Source organism: Pseudophryne corroboree, chromosome 2, assembly GCF_028390025.1.
Source record: "Pseudophryne corroboree isolate aPseCor3 chromosome 2, aPseCor3.hap2, whole genome shotgun sequence".
Taxonomy (NCBI): Eukaryota; Metazoa; Chordata; class Amphibia; order Anura; family Myobatrachidae; genus Pseudophryne; species Pseudophryne corroboree.
This window is the reverse complement of record NC_086445.1, coordinates 510818536-510836219: the sequence shown is the minus strand read 5'-3', so window position 1 is coordinate 510836219 and position 17684 is coordinate 510818536. Positions and strand designations below refer to the sequence as shown.

Below are 17684 nucleotides of genomic sequence, written 5' to 3'. Positions count from 1 at the left end.
ACACTTAGCGATATAGTAAACGCTATAGCTCATTTTCCCCTTCCTGAGCGATACCGTTTTCTATATTGCCCAGTGTGTATGCAGCTGATGACAGCCGATGTGCAGCCCCGCCGCGGGTCGGTAACGATTCTTGGGGACAGCCGTACATGCAGCTCAATTTGGACTCATCGACCAAAGCTGCATTTACAGCCAGGCCGCGGCATAAAGTCACTGTGCGATATCACTAACGATATCGCACAGTGCGTATGACCGCCGTCGGGCAGCCTGGGTCAGGAACGGACACACTAGGAGATTTCACTCACAGAGCACATCGCCTAGCCCTAAGAATACTGATAGTCAAAATCATTTTGATAAACTCTTACAATGAACATGGCGTATAAGGGAAGTTCTTAGCACAAATCTGGCCAAATGTGTGCCTCATCCACTGTGTCCAAGTGAACTTTATTATATGGACCCCTAATAGCTCTAATACTTAGACATGATATACATTTATCTAGATTTTACCATTAAATAGAGCCCATTCTAATATGTAGTCAACAATGTAGGAACCTGTGCTACTTAAAATACCGGAGGGTAGATGGGAAGGGTTCCAAGTCCAAAATGAAGGAGCCACACCTAAGGTAAGACCTGGATATGTTTATATCATGTGTTAGTTAGAGCTATTAGGGGCCTGTATAGTAAAGTTCACCTGGACGCAGTGCATGAGAAACATATTTGGCAACATTTGCGGTAAGAACTTCACTTATACTCCATGTTTACCCATCTGATGAAGTTCACCTGGACGTGGTGGATGGGCCACATATTTGGCCAAATTTGTGCTAAGACCTTTACTTATACTCCATGTTAATTGTAAGAGTTTATCAAAATAATTTTGACTATCAGTATTCTTAGTGCTTAGAGCATGGTAGCACCTCTTCTTCTTATTTTTTAAAATAGGGTGTGCAGTCCAGCCTCCCCCTTTTTCCTCTGTATTTTTCTTGTTATACCTATACATTTTATGTACTACAGTATGCTTAATTTCCCTACTGCACTATGCTGTGGGTGTTTGTGGTGTCTTATGAATAAAAAAATAATAGTGATTGGAATAGTACAAAATTAATACTTTTAAGCCAGATGTCAATACAAAACAATTTACAGACATCAGACTTAATATTACAATATATGTTTTCAATATTTTTCTTTTTTCAGGTATATTGTAGACAGTGGGTTTGTGAAACAGTTAAACCATAATCCCAGAGCGGGACTAGATGTTTTAGAAATTGTTCCTATTTCAAAGTAAGTTACAGTGAAAGAAGATAATCTTTTTTTTTTTTACCCAGTTACGAGTCTTTCTATATTTACCATTGCTTTCATTTTCCTTACGTAAGAAGTGAAGCAGTGCAGAGAGCTGGAAGGGCTGGCAGGACGGCTTCTGGGAAATGTCACCGGATTTACAGTGAGGAATTTTGGGATAAATGCATGCTTGACCACATGATCCCTGAGATTAAACGAACCAGTCTTACATCTGTCATTCTGACCCTTAAATGCCTGGAGGTAAATGATGTAATCAGGTAATCCAGAGCTTCTTTAATTACATTACCTAGATGTGTGTTTTTTTTAGTTTATCACCTTAACAAGCATATTGTGTTGCTTTGTTTCTATTTATTCTACAGTATCATACTAGCTTGAAAAATAAATAAAAAATGGAACGTGATTGAAATTCTTCAACATTCTCTATACCATTCTAATATTGCTGACACTGCTTTGTGGACTGTTATTAAAATGATTGTGAGCTGTTCATGAAGCTCTGGTGACATAACGGGTGTCCTGTGAGAACAAAAGTGGATCTAATCTCACTAATAAGTGTCCGCAACTCTGCAGATTAGGAGACTGATTCAAATACCTCCAAGTTGTTATTGCGTGATGTCTTTCACCACATTTCTGCTCGCAACCTGTGGGAATATGAGCCTTTGTAGCCCCAGATCTGGGAGCATGCAGGGTGTTCCTGGGAGGTGGCTAGTAGTATGCACAAAAACAGTCAGTGGGCATGATATTGAAGCGCCCCAGGTGTGTCAGTGCAAGTGGCTGCATGCACAGATGCACAGCCGAAGGCATAGGAGGCCATGGTCCAAAGTAGAAACAGAATCTGCCATAGTGCTGGTGTAAGGTTTGATGGTGTGACCGATACTGGCTGTTGGGTACACACTAATCAGTATCATAGCATGGTGTGTATGCTAAAAGTGGGCGTCTTAGTTTTTGCACATTCGGCTGCATGGATGTACATGAGAAGGAGTTTGTAACAGCATTTGAATAAAGTTGCAGACCTGTGATCTCCAATCAATCTGTTGAATCAGGCCCATAGATAGATATGTAGACTGTGGCAGTAAAAGTATGCACATGGTCTGCAAAAATGGCCAGGATGACTGTTGCATTTTATCAGTGATAACTTGGTTTTAACCCCTTGACTGGCATGGTCGCATTTGATGCGACCGGAGCCAGGTGTGCATAGCCTGGCTAGGCTGCATCACATTTGACCCGCTACCTGCCGTGTCCCCCTGCTTGTGCCTGACTGCCCGGATCTCCTTGAGTGATGCGGCGGTCTCTGGCCACCAACATCACTGCTGGAATTGTGCCCCAGAATGCCATGCGGCCGGCATTCTGGAGCGCATGCTACGGGAAGCTCAGTTCGGGGTTTCCCCTCCCCAGCCCATCTATGCTGATCTCTGCTTGTGCCCCCACAAAGCCCTGATTTCCACATCATCGAGTCTGTCTGGGATTACATGAAGAGACAGAAGGACTTGAGAAAGCCTACATCCACAGACGATCTGTGGTTAGTTATCCAAGATGTTTGGAACAACCTCCCTGCCGAGTTCATTCAAAAACTGCATGCAAGTGTACCTAGAAGAATTTATGCCGTTTTGAAGGCAAAGGGTGGTCACACCAAATATTGATTTGATCATTCACTTTGCATTTTGTTAATTGATACAGTAAACATCAACACTTCTATTTTTTTTAAAGAATTCACACTGCAGCATTTTTTCTACACTGCCTAAAACTGTTGCACAGTACTCTGGGTGTGTGTATATGTGTATATATATATATATATATATATATATACACACACGGGCCGTCATTACAGAGGAGGAGGCCCGTGTGCATGCTCCTTCTGGACCCTTTCCTCTCTAGCCGACAGTGCTCTTGTCTCTGGGCATTAGGGGACCCTAGGCTATCCCAGAGTCTTGTGCGCATGCGCAGGGCTCCGGTAAAACAAATTAGTATGTGACAATATTGTGTTTCTGTGATGCCGCATGTGTAATATATTTACCCTGATTGTCATCCACAGGTTCCCATACTTGGATCCACCAGAAGAGAGGTTTATTTTAGAAGCACTGAAGAAGCTCTATCAGTGCAGTGCCATTGACAGGTAAAAATAATCTTTTTTTCCATTAAATAAATAATTGTGCTATTATTTAACTGTGTGATCACGGAAATGTAAGTAATATAGTGTATCATGTCGTCTTATAACTGCCAGTGAGATAATGTCCCTATTAGTCACATCTGTTAAAATACATAAGAAAAATATTTGTTATTGTCATCACTTTTGTTGGCACAACATCTCCTAATATATAATTAAACATGTGAAATATTACTAGAAATATTCCTTTGTACTGCACAACTGTGATTGGATTGGCCCGGAGCATACAGCTACTTCTTTCAGATTCAGCTTGCAGATTAAGCATAATTATGCATGGCTAGGGTTACTTGTAATGGATTTGTCTCTTGTCTCTTTAACCTGGATTGTGTACTTTTTACGTCATTTAACAACTTTTTCTCAATTTTGCACCTTCAATTCAAACAATGTTCTAGGTGTTTAGGATTGGTGGGGGGTTGTCACCAGAAAATGTATGTGAAATTGTAGATTAAGTTTAAGCATGTCTTTTGCCTGTTTAACATGAATCGTGTGCTTTTTCCACAACTTTGCTAGTCTGCGTCATGATAAACGGGACTATTTGGCTTGATTTGTGGATAGGTGTATGTGGACACATCTGTACTGTTACATATTGACCATCCATTGATACATTTTAACATTTTCAATTTTTCATCTCAACAGAATGCCAGTTTTGTCTTATGTATTGTATACTTCATTGCAGTAAACTTAGTTTGGGATTATCTTTATTTTAGTTCACTTATTTTAGGTGCGAGTTGTTTCATGAAATTCATAGACATTTGCACGAATGCACGTTTGTGAGAAATCTCCAATACAATTGAAAATGCCTATCCGCAGTACTCACAGCGGGGGGGCGAAGGAGGGTGAGAATTGTCATCCATATGCGATGTGAGAGAAGTGCGTGAGAAAGTGGGGTGACCTTCCTGGACTGCCCAAAAATTAAATTTTGTTTGCATAATCATACAGAAGGCTGTCAGAGGTCATAATGAAAGTATTGGGGGCATTTAAACAGTGTTAAATGGCTGATTTGTGCAATTTTCTCATACGTCCTAGAGGATGCTGGGGACACTTCAAGAACCATGGGGTATAGACGGGATCCACAGGAGACATGGGCACTGTAAGACTTTCAAAGGGGTGTGAACTGGCTCCTCCCTCTATGCCCCTCCTCCAGACTCCAGTTTAGAATCTGTGCCCAGGCAGACTGGATGCACACTGAGGAGCTCTACTGAGTTTCTCTGAAAATACTTTGTTAGGTTTTTTATTTTCAGGGAGCACTGCTGGCAACATTCTCCCTGCTTCGTGGGACTTAGGGGAGAGAAGTCAGACCTACCTCTGTGAGTTTAAAGGCATCTGCTTCTTTGGCTACAGGACACCATTAGCTCCTGAGGGTTTGGAACACTAGGTACGCCTAGGGGTTCATTCCCAGAGCCCGCCGTCACCCCCCTTGCAGAGTCAGAAGACAGGTGAGTAGAAGAAGATCAGAAGACTTCAGTGACGGCTTTGAGGTACCGCATAGTGGCGGCGCTGCGCGCCATGCTCCCACATGCAACAGCACTACAGGGTGCAGGGCGCTGGGGGGGGGGGGGGGGGCGTCCTGGGCAGCATATAAACCTCATATATCTATCTGGCAACAGCGGACTAAGTGCCTGGGCACTGTCCGGACCCCCGCCAGTGTAAAAAAGTTTAAAAATGAGCGGGTCTGAAGCGCGCCAGTGCGGGGGCGGGGCTTAGCCCTCACAGCACACAGCCCGGCGCCATTTTCTCTTCACAAGGCTGCAGAGACGCTGGTCCTTCCTCACACGGCTGTACAAGTAACGGTGAAAAACGGGGGGGGCACAGCGATTTTGGTGCATTATATTAGTTTATAAAAGCGCTGCAGGTCTGGGACATTGTCTGTAGTGTTCAGACCGGGTTTAGGCGCTGGGGTGTGAGCTGGCTATATCTCCCTCTGTGTCTCTCTGACAGGCTTTACTGTAGGTCTTTCCCCTGTAGGCCCAGCGTATCTACGTGTGGTGGGTGCACGTGTGTCGGCATGTCTGAGGCAGAGTGCTCTTCCCAGGAGGAGACTGTGTTAGGGACACAAAAGGCTGTGGGAGTGACCCTGTCGGCACTGCCGACACCGGATTGGGTGAATGTTTTGAGTGCTTTGAATGCAAATGTGGCTCTGATTAATAAAAGATTGGATAAATCTGAGTCTCAGAACCAGGCTTGGAAGAAATCCGTAGAGGATGTGTTGTTTCAAGTCCAGACCCCTTCAGGGTCACAAAAACGTTAATTTGCCCAGCTGGCAGACACGGATACCGACACGGACACTGACTCAAGTGTTGACTATAGTGATGCCAGATTAGATCCAAAACTGGCAAAGAGCATTCAGTACATGATTGTGGCTATTAAAGATGTATTACATATCACTGAGGACACTACTGTTCCTGATACTAGGGTCTGTATGTATAAAGGGAAGAAACCTGAGGTAACATTTCCTCCTTCTCATGAACTGAACGCGCTTTTTGCAAAGGTTTGGGAAAATCCTGACAAAAAGTTTCAGATTCCCAAAAGGATTGTAGTGGCGTATCCGTTTCCCTCTGGGGATAGGGAAAAATGGGAGTCATCCCCCATTGTGGACAAAGCTTTATCACGGCTGTCCAAAAAGGTGGCTCTTCCGTCCCCTGACACGGCAGCCCTAAAGGATCCTGCGGATCGTAGGCAGGAAAATACATTGAAATCCATTTATATCTCTACGGGTACACTACTCAGACCAGCCATTGCATCTGCGTGGGTGAGTAGTGCTATCGAAAAATGGGCAGATAACCTGTCATCTGAATTGGATACCCTGGATAGGGATAGCATTCTTCTGACACTAGGTCATATCAGGGACGCTGCAGTCTACCTAAAGAAAGCTGCGAGAGATATTGGCCTCTTGGGTTCACGGGCCAATGCCATGGCGGTCTCAGCTAGGAGATCATTGTGGATTCATCAATGGAATGCTGATGCTGACTCCAAGAAAGCTATGGATTCTCTACCGTATAAAGGTGGTGTATTGTTTGGTGACTGCCTCGCTGAGTTGGTATCTACGGCTACCGCGGGTAAGTCGTCATTTTTACTTTATGTGCCTGCACCACAAAAGAAACCACACTATCAGATGCAGTCCTTTCGGCCCTATAAATACAGAAAAGGCCGGGGGTCTTCCTTCCTTGCTAATAGAGGAAAGGGAAAGGGTAAGCGATCACCGGCCGTGGCCGGTTCCCAAGAGCAGAAGTCCTCCCCGGCTTCTGCCAAGTCCACCGCATGACGCTGGGGCTCTGCTGCGGGTGTCCGCACCGGTGGGGGCACGTCTCAGGCTCTTCAGTCAGTTCTGGGCTCGTTCGGGCCTGGACCCATGGGTTTTAGAAATAGTGTCCCAAGGGTACAAATTGGAGTTTCAAGACGTCCCCCCTCACCGATTTTTCAAATCAGCCTTACCAGCTTCTCTTCCAGACAGGGAAGTGGTATGCGCCGCAGTACAAAAATTGTGTCGAAATCACGTCATTGTCAGGGTTCCCCCGTCGCAACAGGGATAAGGCTTTTATTCGAGCCTGTTCGTGGTCCCGAAGCCAGACGGCTCAGTCAGACCAATCCTGAACCTCAATTCCCTCAATTTCTACCTGAGAAAATTCAAATTCAAGATGGAATCTCTCCGGGCTGTGATCTCCAGTCTGGAGGAGGGGGATTTTATGGTGTCGGTAGACATAAAGGATGCCTACTTACATGTTCCCATTTATCCTCCACATCAGGCTTACCTGAGGTTTGCAGTTCAGGATTGTCATTATCAATTTCAGACGTTGCCGTTTGGTCTGTCCACGGCTCCGAGGGTTTTCACCAAAGTAATGGCCGAAATGATGGTTCTCCTGCGCAAACAAGGAGTCACAATTATCCCGTACTTGGACGATCTCCTGGTAAAGGCGAGATCCAGGGACCAATTACTGCAGAACATTACGCTCTCCCTGACAATTCTGCAGCAACATGGTTGGCTCCTAAACTTGCCGAAATCGCAGTTGGTTCCGATGACACGGCTCACGTTTTTGGGAATGATTCTGGACACAGAATTACAGAGAGATTTTCTTCCAGTGGAAAAGGCTCTGGAAATTCAGAACCTGGTCAAACAAATTCTGAAACCAGCAAGAGTATCGATCCATCAATGCACTTGGTTACTGGGGAAGATGGTGGCAGCCTACGAGGCCATTCAGTTTGGCAGATTCCATGCCAGAGTGTTTCAGTGGGACCTATTGGACAAGTGGTCCGGGTCCCATCTGCACATGCACCGAAGGATAACCCTGTCCTCCAAGACCAGAATCTCACTCCTCTGGTAGCTGCACAGCTCTCACCTCCTAGAGGGACGCAGGTTCGGGGTCCAGGACTGGATCGTAGTGACCACAGATGCGAGTCTCCGAGGCTGGGGAGCAGTCACGCAGGGGGAAAGCTTCCAGGGAAAATGGTCAAGCCAGGAAATGTGTCTACACATAAAAGTTCTGGAGTTAAGGGCCATTCACAACGGCCTTCTGCAAGCGGAACGTCTTCTTCGCAATCGGCCCGTCTTGATTCAGTCGGACAACATAACGGCAGTAGCGTACATAAACCGCCAGGGCGGAACAAAGAGCAGATCGGCAATGGCAGAGGCCACAAAGGTGCTCCGTTGGGCGGAAAGGCATGCAAGCGCTCTATCAGCGATCTTCATTCCAGTAGTAGACAACTGGGAAGCAGACTTCCTCAGCAGACACGATCTCCATCCAGGAGAGTGGGGTCTTCATCAAGAGGTCTTTGCAGAAGTGACAAGTCTTTGAGGAATTCCTCAAATAGACATGATGGCGTCTCGCCTCAACAAGAAACTTCAGAGATATTGTTCCAGGTCGAGAGACCATCAAGCAATAGCAGTGGACGCCCTAGTGACACCGTGGGTGTTTCGGTTGGTGTACGTGTTTCCTCCACTTCCACTCATTCCAAAAGTGATAAAGATCATAAGAAGAACAAAGGTTCAAGCGATCCTCATTGTTCCAGAGTGGCCAAGGAGGGCTTGGTATCCAGATCTTCAGGAATTACTCATAGGAGATCCCTGGCCTCTTCCTCTGAGGGAGGATCTATTACGACAGGGGCCGTGCGTGTTCCAAGACTTACCGCGACTTCGTTTGACGGCTTGGAGGTTGAACGCCGGATCCTAGCCCGAAAGGGTATTCCCAAGGAAGTCATCCCCACTCTTATTCAGACCAGAAAAGGAGTAACGTCTAAACATTACCATAGTATTTGGAGAAAATACGTGTCTTGGTGTGAATCCCAGAAAGCTCCTACGGAAGATTTTCAGTTAGGACGTTTTCCCCATTTTCTACAAGCCGGTGTGGATGCGGGCCTAAAGTTGGGCTCAATTAAAGTTCAAATTTTGGCTTTATCGGTTTTCTTCCAAAAACAATTGGCCTCCTTTCCAGAAGTTCAGACCTTCGTGAAAGGCGTATTGCACATCCAACCTCCCTTTGTGCCCCCTGTGGCACCATGGGATCTTAACTTGGTGTTGCAGTTCCTTCAATCTCATTGGTTTGAGCCTTTACAGGAGGTAGAGTTGAAATTCCTTACTTGGAAAGTGGTCATGCTGTTGGCCTTGGCATCCGCAAGGCGGGTGTCTGAATTGGCGGCCTTGTCTCACAAGCGCCCTTATTTGATCTTCCATGAAGATAGAGCAGAATTGAGGACTCGTCAGCAGTTTCTGCCGAAAGTGGTTTCATCGTTCCACTTGAACCAGCCTATTGTGGTGCCAGTGGCTACTGACGCCTTGCTGGAATCAAAGCTTCTCGATGTAGTAAGAGCTTTGAAAATTTATGTCGCCAGAACGGTTCAGTTTAGGAAAACAGAGGCACTGTTTGTCCTGAATGCTCACAATAAAATTGGGGCTCCTGCTTCCAAGCAGACTATTGCGCGCTGGATCTGTCATACGATTCAGCAGGCTCATTCTACGGCTGGATTGCCGTTACTGAAATCGGTGAAGGCCCATTCTACCAGAAAGGTGGGCTCATCCTGGGCGGCTGCCCGAGGGGTCTCGGCTTTACAACTTTGCCGAGCGGCTACTTGGTCGGGTTCAAACTAGTGATGAGCGAGGTTCGGTTTTACTCGGTTTTACTCGGTTTTACTCGGTTCTCAAAACGGCATCTTATTGGCTATCCAAAACACGTGACATCCGTGAGCCAATAAGATGCCGTTTTGAGAACCGAGTAAAACCGAGTAAAACCGAGTAAAACCGAATCCGCTCATCACTAGTTCAAACACCTTTGCGAAGTTCTACAAGTTTATACCCTGGCTGATGAGGACCTCATGTTTGGTCAATCGGTGCTGCAGAGTCATCCGCACTCTCCCGCCCGTTCTAGAGCTTTGGTATAAACCCCATGGTTCTTGAAGTGTCCCCAGCATCCTCTAGGACGTATGAGAAAATAGGATTTTAATACCTACCGGTAAATCCTTTTCTCTTAGTCCGTAGAGGATGCTGGGTGCCCATCCCAGTGCGTACTGTATCTGCAGTTATTGGTTATGGTTACACACATGTTGTGTTACGTTTATAGTCAGCCTGTTGCTGATGTTGTTCATGCCATTGACTTGCGTTGTTGAATGCCATGTTGTACGGCGTGCTTGAGGTGTGAGCTGGTATGTATCTCACCTTAGTTTAACAATAAATCCTTTTCCTCGAAATGTCCGTCTCCCTGGGCACAGTTCCTATAACTGGAGTCTGGAGGAGGGGCATAGAGGGAGGAGCCAGTTCACACCCCTTTGAAAGTCTTAAAGTGCCCATGTCTCTTGTGGATCCCGTCTATACCCCATGGCTCTTGAAGTGCCCCCAGCATCCTCTACGGACTAAGAGAAAAGGATTTACCGGAAGGTATTAAAATCCTATTTTTTTTTAAAGTGAGAAATTATAAAAAAGCTAACTTTTTTTGTTTACTTTTATATGAAAAATGAAAAAAGATGCTTTAGGGGAGTTTTGAGGTCACATAAAAAAAGGAGAAAATATAAAAAGCAATTATTTAGAAAAATAAATACTCTAATAGCATTTGGTGTGCATACAGCAACAAAATAGTTAATTTTGGGGTAATTTGAGACCATTGCTTTATATGTAAACCCCAATAAGGACATGCAATTATTACACTAATTAAGCTAATTGGAAACTTCCCTTTGCAAGGGTGCCCAAAGTTTACTGCACACGTGTCCCGACGTTTTAACCTTAAAGTAAGGATTTTCCTTACGATCTTTCACCCTCAGTGAGGTACGAATGGAAAAAGAGTTTACTCTGGTTCAATGCGAGTTGCTAATTGGATTTGAAAAATGTATTCACAATGCGAATTTGCAGAGATAGCGACACCTCGCATCTCGCAACTCACCCCCAACTGGATTGACCATCTTAACCAGGCATGTCAAACTCGTGGCACTCCAGCTGTTGTGAAACTACAAGTCCCAGCATGCGTTGCCGCCATACCTGCCAGAGATCAGTTGGTAAAGCATGCTGGAACTTGTAGTTTCACAACAGCTGCATGACCATAAGTTTGACATGCCTAATCTAGACCATGGGTCTTCAACATGTGGCCCTCCAGCTGCTGTGAAACTACACATCCTAGCATGCCATAGTATTGTTATTAAGGTATGCTAAAACTGAGGCAGGGCATGTGGGGATGTGTTGTTCCGCAGCAGCTGGAGGGCCGCAGGTTGAATACCCATGATCTAGACTATGACAGATTTGTCCCTTATTGTCCCTTAATGGGCAACTGCTGAGTAGCGCACAGATCTGGCCTCTTTGCTACATGTGCTCTGTGGGGTTATTTGGATGTGCAGATCTGCAGTATATTGTGCCATTCTGCAACATGAAACCTGGCTCTTGAGTAGCCCGGCACTTTATTGCAGATACTTTGCAATGCTTTTCGTGTGGCACATGAATTGGATGACATCGCTTTTATAGTACAGATGAAGCTTTATTCTTGTTTCTTTAATAAATGACTTCTGTTATTTTGACTCTGAAGTCCCTGACATGTTTCCCATTGTCTAAAAGTCTTCATTCTCCCTAGTGTGGAGCTTATTTTTTGTATCACAATGTTCTGTATTATTTAGCTGTTAAAATGGAGACACATGTTTAATGTTCATGTGTAGCCAGCCTGCAGCAGAAATACATACAGTAGCTTCCTAGATTGAGAGAAAAAAAACATGAAGTTTCTAAAGTCTCATCACATATAATTGTGTTAATTCAGACTGACATTTAGCTCTAAGGGAAATGTATGTATTTCATAGTCAGTAGTCTTTCTAACCCGAAAGCAGATCAAGTATTAGGTAGAAAGGGGTTAGTAAGAAACATAATTGTTATAATAGGGAGACTTTTTGGCCTCCTCAGAACGCAGGGTTTCACGCAACCACCCTTGCATGTCTGTAGTGGAATGGGAAGTGGGAACGAGGCTTGATGAAGAAGTCATCATACACAATGCCCCGCCAACTTGATGATAGCAAATTGTGTCAAGTCAGATGCAAATATTCTTTCTCATACGTCCTAGAGCAGTGATTTTCAACCTTATTCAATTCGCGGCACTCCAAACATGATTTGAAAATTGCCAGGGCACACCATCAGTACCGCGCAAAAAAAAAACCCAAAAAACAAACACACACACAGGGATATAAAACAGAGATATTGACCCCTAAGGGGGAAAAACACAAATGCACTGGCCCTCACAGTAATTCCACACATTGCCCCCCATAGTAATGCCACCACACATTGCCCCCATAGTAATGCCACCACACATTGCCCCCATAGTAATGCCACCATACATTGCCCACATAGTAATGCCACCACACATTACCCCCATAGTAATGCCACCCCACATTGCCCCCATAGTAATGCTACCACACATTGCCCCCATAGTAATGCCGCCACACATTGCCCCCATAGTAATGCCACCACACATTGCCCCCGTAGGAATGCCACCACACATTGCCCCCATATTAATGCCACCACACATTGCCCCCTATAGGAATGCCACACTAACCTGTGACTGTTAAATCTTTCACTGTCAGTGGTGGGAGCAGTGAGGAGCGCCGAGAATGAATGGAGGAAGCAGCACAGATCAGCAGTGGGCGGGCACTCCAGGCGGGAACGCGATGTGGTGTTTGCGTGACCGTGACCTGTGAGTCACGGCTCATCAGCATAGGTCGCAGGCTGGGCTGCAGAAGTGCCCAGCGCTGGCCGATCTTCTTAATCATCACTGCGGCAGTCAGGCAGCGGCCTCTCTGGCGGCTGTGCGGCACACTTGAGAACCGCTGGCGGCACACTAGTGTGCCGCGGCACAGCGGTTGGGAATCACTGTCCTAGAGGTTACTGGAGAATGTACTTTAGTACCGTGGGGTATTGATCGGGTCCATTGGAGCCTGACACTTTAAGAATTAATTAGTGTGTGCTGGCTCCTCCCCTCTATGCCCCTCCTAGCAGACTCAGTTTAGAAAATGTGCCCAAGGAGCTGGGTGCATATCTTTGGAGCTCCAGAGAGTTTTCTTAAGAATTTGATTTTGTTTATTTATTTTTTTAGGCAGTACTGGTTGGCAACCAGTTTGCCTTCGTCATGGGACTTAGGGGTGGGGACTGAACCAACTTAATAATAGGATTTTGGTTACCTACCGGTAAATCCTTTTCTCGTAGTCCGTAGAGGATGCTGTGGTCCACATTAGTACCAAGGGGTATAGATGGGTCCACCAGGAGCCAGTGGCACTTTAAGAGTTTGAGAGTGTGGGCTGGCTCCTCCCTCTATGCTCCTCCTACCAAACTCAGTCTAGAAACTGTGCCCGAGGAGACGGACATCTTTGAGAGAAAGATTTAACACAGATAGTGGCAAGATTCATACCAGCTCACACATACAAGGCACATCAAGCTAACTAGCTTGAAACATTCAGCAACTGCTGAAACATTACTTACCAAGTAACAATGCAGTATATAACTAAACAAAGTAGTACCGAACCAATAACGGTTACAGGAAAACGAAGCGCTGGGCGGGCGCCCAGCATCCTCTACGGACTACGAGAATAGGATTTAACGGTAGGTAACCAAAAACCTATTTTCTCTGACGTCCTAAGTGGATGCTGGGGACTCAGTCAGGACCATGGGGATTAGCGGCTCCGCAGGAGACAGGGCACAAAAGTAAAAGCTTTAGGATCAGGTGGTGTGCACTGGCTCCTCCCCCTATGACCCTCCTCCAAGCCTCAGTTAGATTTTTGTGCCCGGCCGAGAAGGGTGCAATCTAGGTGGCTCTCCTAAAGAGCTGCTTAGAGTAAAAGTTTTGTAAGGTTTTTTATTTTCAGTGAGTCCTGCTGGCAACAGGCTCACTGCTACGAGGGACTTAGGGGAGAAGAAGTGAACTCACCTGCGTGCAGGATGGATTGGCTTCTTAGGCTACTGGACACCATTAGCTCCAGAGGGAGTCGGAACACAGGTCTCACCCTGGGGTTCGTCCCGGAGCCGCGCCGCCGACCCCCTTGCAGATGCCGAAAAGTGAAGAGGTCCAGAAACCGGCGGCAGAAGACTTTTCAGTCTTCATAAGGTAGCGCACAGCACTGCAGCTGTGCGCCATTGTTGTCAGCACACTTCATAGCAGCGGTCACTGAGGGTGCAGGGCGCTGGGGGGGGCGCCCTGGGCAGCAATGAAAGTACCTTATTCTGGCTAAAAATACATCACATATAGCCCCTGGGGGCTATATGGATGTATTTAACCCCTGCCAGGTCTCAGAAAAACGGGAGAAGAAGCCCGCCGAAAAGGGGGCGGGGCCTATTCTCCTCAGCACACAGCGCCATTTTCCCTCACAGAAATGCTGGTGGGAAGGCTCCCATGCTCTCCCCTGCACTGCACTACAGAAACAGGGTTAAAACAGAGGGGGGGGGGCACTGATTTGGCGATATGACTATATATATTAAAATGCTATAAGGGAAAAACACTTATATAAAGGTTGTCCCTGTATAATTATAGCGTTTTTGGTGTGTGCTGGCAAACTCTCCCTCTGTCTCCCCAAAGGGCTAGTGGGGTCCTGTCCTCTATCAGAGCATTCCCTGTGTGTGTGCTGTGTGTCGGTACGTGTGTGTCGACATGTATGAGGACGATGTTGGTGAGGAGGCGGAGCAATTGCCTGTAATGGGGATGTCACTCTCTAGGGAGTCGACACCGGAATGGATGGCTTATTCAAGGAATTACGTGATAATGTCAACAGAGACGGCCGGCAAACAAAATAGTACCTGTCCAGGCGTCTCAGACACCGTCAGGGGCTTTAAAACGCCCATTTACCTCAGTCGGTCGACAGACACAGACACGGACACTGATTTCAGTGTCGACGGTGAAGAAACAAACGTATTTTCCTTTAGGGCCACACGTTACTTGTTAAGGGCAATGAAGGAGGTGTTACATATTTCTGATACTACAAGTACCACAAAAAAGGGTATTATGTGGGGTGTGAAAAAACTACCTGTAGTTTTTCCTGAATCAGATAAATTAAATGAAGTGTGTGATGATGCGTGGGTTTCCCCCGATAGAAAATTATTGGCGGTATACCCTTTCCCGCCAGAAGTTAGGGCGCGTTGGGAAACACCCCTTAGGGTGGATAAGGCGCTCACACGCTTATCAAAACAAGTGGCGGTACCGTCTACAGATAGGGCCGTCCTCAAGGAGCCAGCTGATAGGAGGCTGGAAAATATCCTAAAAAGTATATACACACATACTGGTGTTATACTGCGACCAGCGATCGCCTCAGCCTGGATGTGCAGAGCTGGGGTGGCTTGGTCGGATTCCCTGACTAAAAATATTGATACCCTTGACAGGGACAGTATTTTATTGACTATAGAGCATTTAAAGGATGCATTTCTATATATGCGAGATGCACAGAGGGATATTTGCACTCTGGCAGCAAGAGTAAGTGCGATGTCCATATCTGCCAGAAGATGTTTATGGACACGACAGTGGTCAGGTGATGCAGATTCCAAACGGCACAAAGATGTATTGCCGTATAAAGGGGAGGAGTTATTTGGGGTCGGTCCATCGGACCTGGTGGCCACGGCAACTGCTGGAAAATCCACCGTTTTTACCCTAAGTCACATCTCTGCAGAAAAAGACACCGTCTTTTCAGCCTCAGTCCTTTCGTCCCCATAAGACCGCTTTCTGACAAGTTCTCAGCATGACGCTGGGGCCGTACAGGACCCCTGGATCCTACAAGTAGTATCCCAGGGGTACAGATTGGAAAGTCGAGACGTTTCCCCCTCGCAGGTTCCTGAAGTCTGTTTTACCAACGTCTCCCTCCGACAGGGAGGCAGTATTGGAAACAATTCACAAGCTGTATTCCCAGCAGGTGATAATCAAAGTACCCCTCCTACAACAAGGAAAGGGGTATTGTTCCACACTATATTGTGGTACTGAAGCCAGAAGGCTCGGTGAGACTTATTCTAAATCTGAAATATTTGAACACTTACAAAGGTTCAAATCAAGATGGAGTCACTCAGAGCAGTGATAGCGAACCAGGAAGAAGGGGACTATATGGTGTCCCGGGACATCAGGGATGCTTACCTCCATGTCCCAATTTGCCCTTCTCACCAAGGGTACCTCAGGTTCGTGGTACAGAACTGTCACTATCAGTTTCAGACGCTGCCGTTTGGATTGTCCACGGCACCCCCGGTCTTTACCAAGGTAATGGCCGAAATGATGATTCTTCTTCAAAGAAAATGGACGACCTCCTGATAAGAGCAAGGTCCAGAGAACAGTTGGTGGTCGGATTAGCACTATCTCAAGTAGTTCTACGACAGCACGGGTGGATTCTAAATATTCCAAAACCGCAGTTGTTTCCGACGACACGTCTGCTGTTCCTAGGGATGATTCTGGAAACACTCCAGAAAAAGGTGTTTCTCCCGGAGGAGAAAGCCAGGGAGTTATCCGAGCTAGTCAGGAACCTCCTAAAACCAGGAAAAGTGTCAGTGCATCATTGCACAAGAGTCCTGGGAAAAATGGTGGCTTATTACAAAGCGATTCCATTCGGCAGATTCCACGCAAGAACTTTTCAGTGGGATCTGCTGGAAAAATGGTCCGGATCGCATCTTCAGATGCATCAGCGGATAACCCTATCTCCAAGGACAAGGGTGTCTCTCCTGTAGTGGTTACAGAGTGCTCATCTTCTAGAGGGCCGCAGATTCGGCATTCAGGATTGGAGGCTGGTGACCACGGAGGCCAGCCTGAGAGGCTGGGGAGCAGTCACACAGGGGAAAAATTTCCAGGGAGTGTGATCAAGTCTGGAGACTTTTCTCCACATAAATATACTGGAGCTAAGGGCAATTTATAATGCTCTAAGCTTAGCAAGACCTCTGCTTCAAGGTCAGCCGGTATTGATCCAGTGGGACAACATCACGGCAGTCGCCCACGTAAACAGACAGGGCGGCACAAGAAGCAGGAGGGCAATGGCAAAAACTGCAAGGATTTTTCGCTAGGCGGAAAATCATGTGATAGCACTGTCAGCAGTGTTCATTCCGGGAGTGGACAACTGGGAAGCAGACTTCCTCAGCAGGCACGACCTCCACCCGGGAGAGTGGGGACTTCATCGGGAAGTTTTCCACATGATTGTGAACCGTTGGGAAAGACCAAAAGGTGGACATGATGGCGTCCCGCCTGAACAAAAAACTGGACAGGTATTGCGCCAGGTCAAGAGACCTTCAGGCAATAGCTGTGGACGTTCTGGTAACACCGTGGGTGTACCAGTCGGTGTATGTGTTCCCTCCTCTGCTTCTCATACCCAAGGTATTGAGAATTATAAGACGTAGAGGAGTAAGAACTATACTCGTGGCTCCGGATTGGCCAAGAAGGACTTGGTACCCGGAACTTCAAGAGATGCTCACAGAGGACTCATGCCTCTGCCGCTAAGAAGGGACTTGCTTCAGCAAGTACCATGTCTGTTCCAAGACTTACCGCGGCTGCGTTTGACGGCATGGCGGTTGAACGCCGGATCCTAAGGGAAAAAGGCATTCCGGAAGAGGTCATTCCTACCCTGGTCAAAGCCAGGAAGGAGGTGACCGCACAACATTATCACCACATGTGGCGAAAATATGTTGCGTGGTGTGAGGCCAGGAAGGCCCCACGAAGAAATTTCAACTCGGTCGATTCCTGCATTTCCTGCAAACAGGAGTGTCTATGGGCCTCAAATTGGGGTCCATTAAGGTTCAAATTTCGGCCCTGTCGATTTTCTTCCAAAAAGAACTAGC

At 46.5% G+C, this 17684-nt stretch overlaps 1 protein-coding gene across 6 annotated transcripts in view; it reads left to right on the top strand.

Moving 5' to 3' along the window:
* The window catches only part of DHX40 (DEAH-box helicase 40), a 373950-nt gene that overhangs the window by 218404 nt on the left and 137862 nt on the right, over positions 1–17684 (top strand). For all 6 annotated transcript variants that reach the window (XM_063954056.1, XM_063954052.1, XM_063954055.1 and 3 more), the window contains 3 exons: positions 1189–1275; positions 1368–1550; positions 3323–3403. In XM_063954056.1, coding sequence (XP_063810126.1) covers positions 1189–1275; positions 1368–1550; positions 3323–3403 — 351 coding nt within the window. The remainder of the gene's footprint in view (positions 1–1188; positions 1276–1367; positions 1551–3322; positions 3404–17684) is intronic.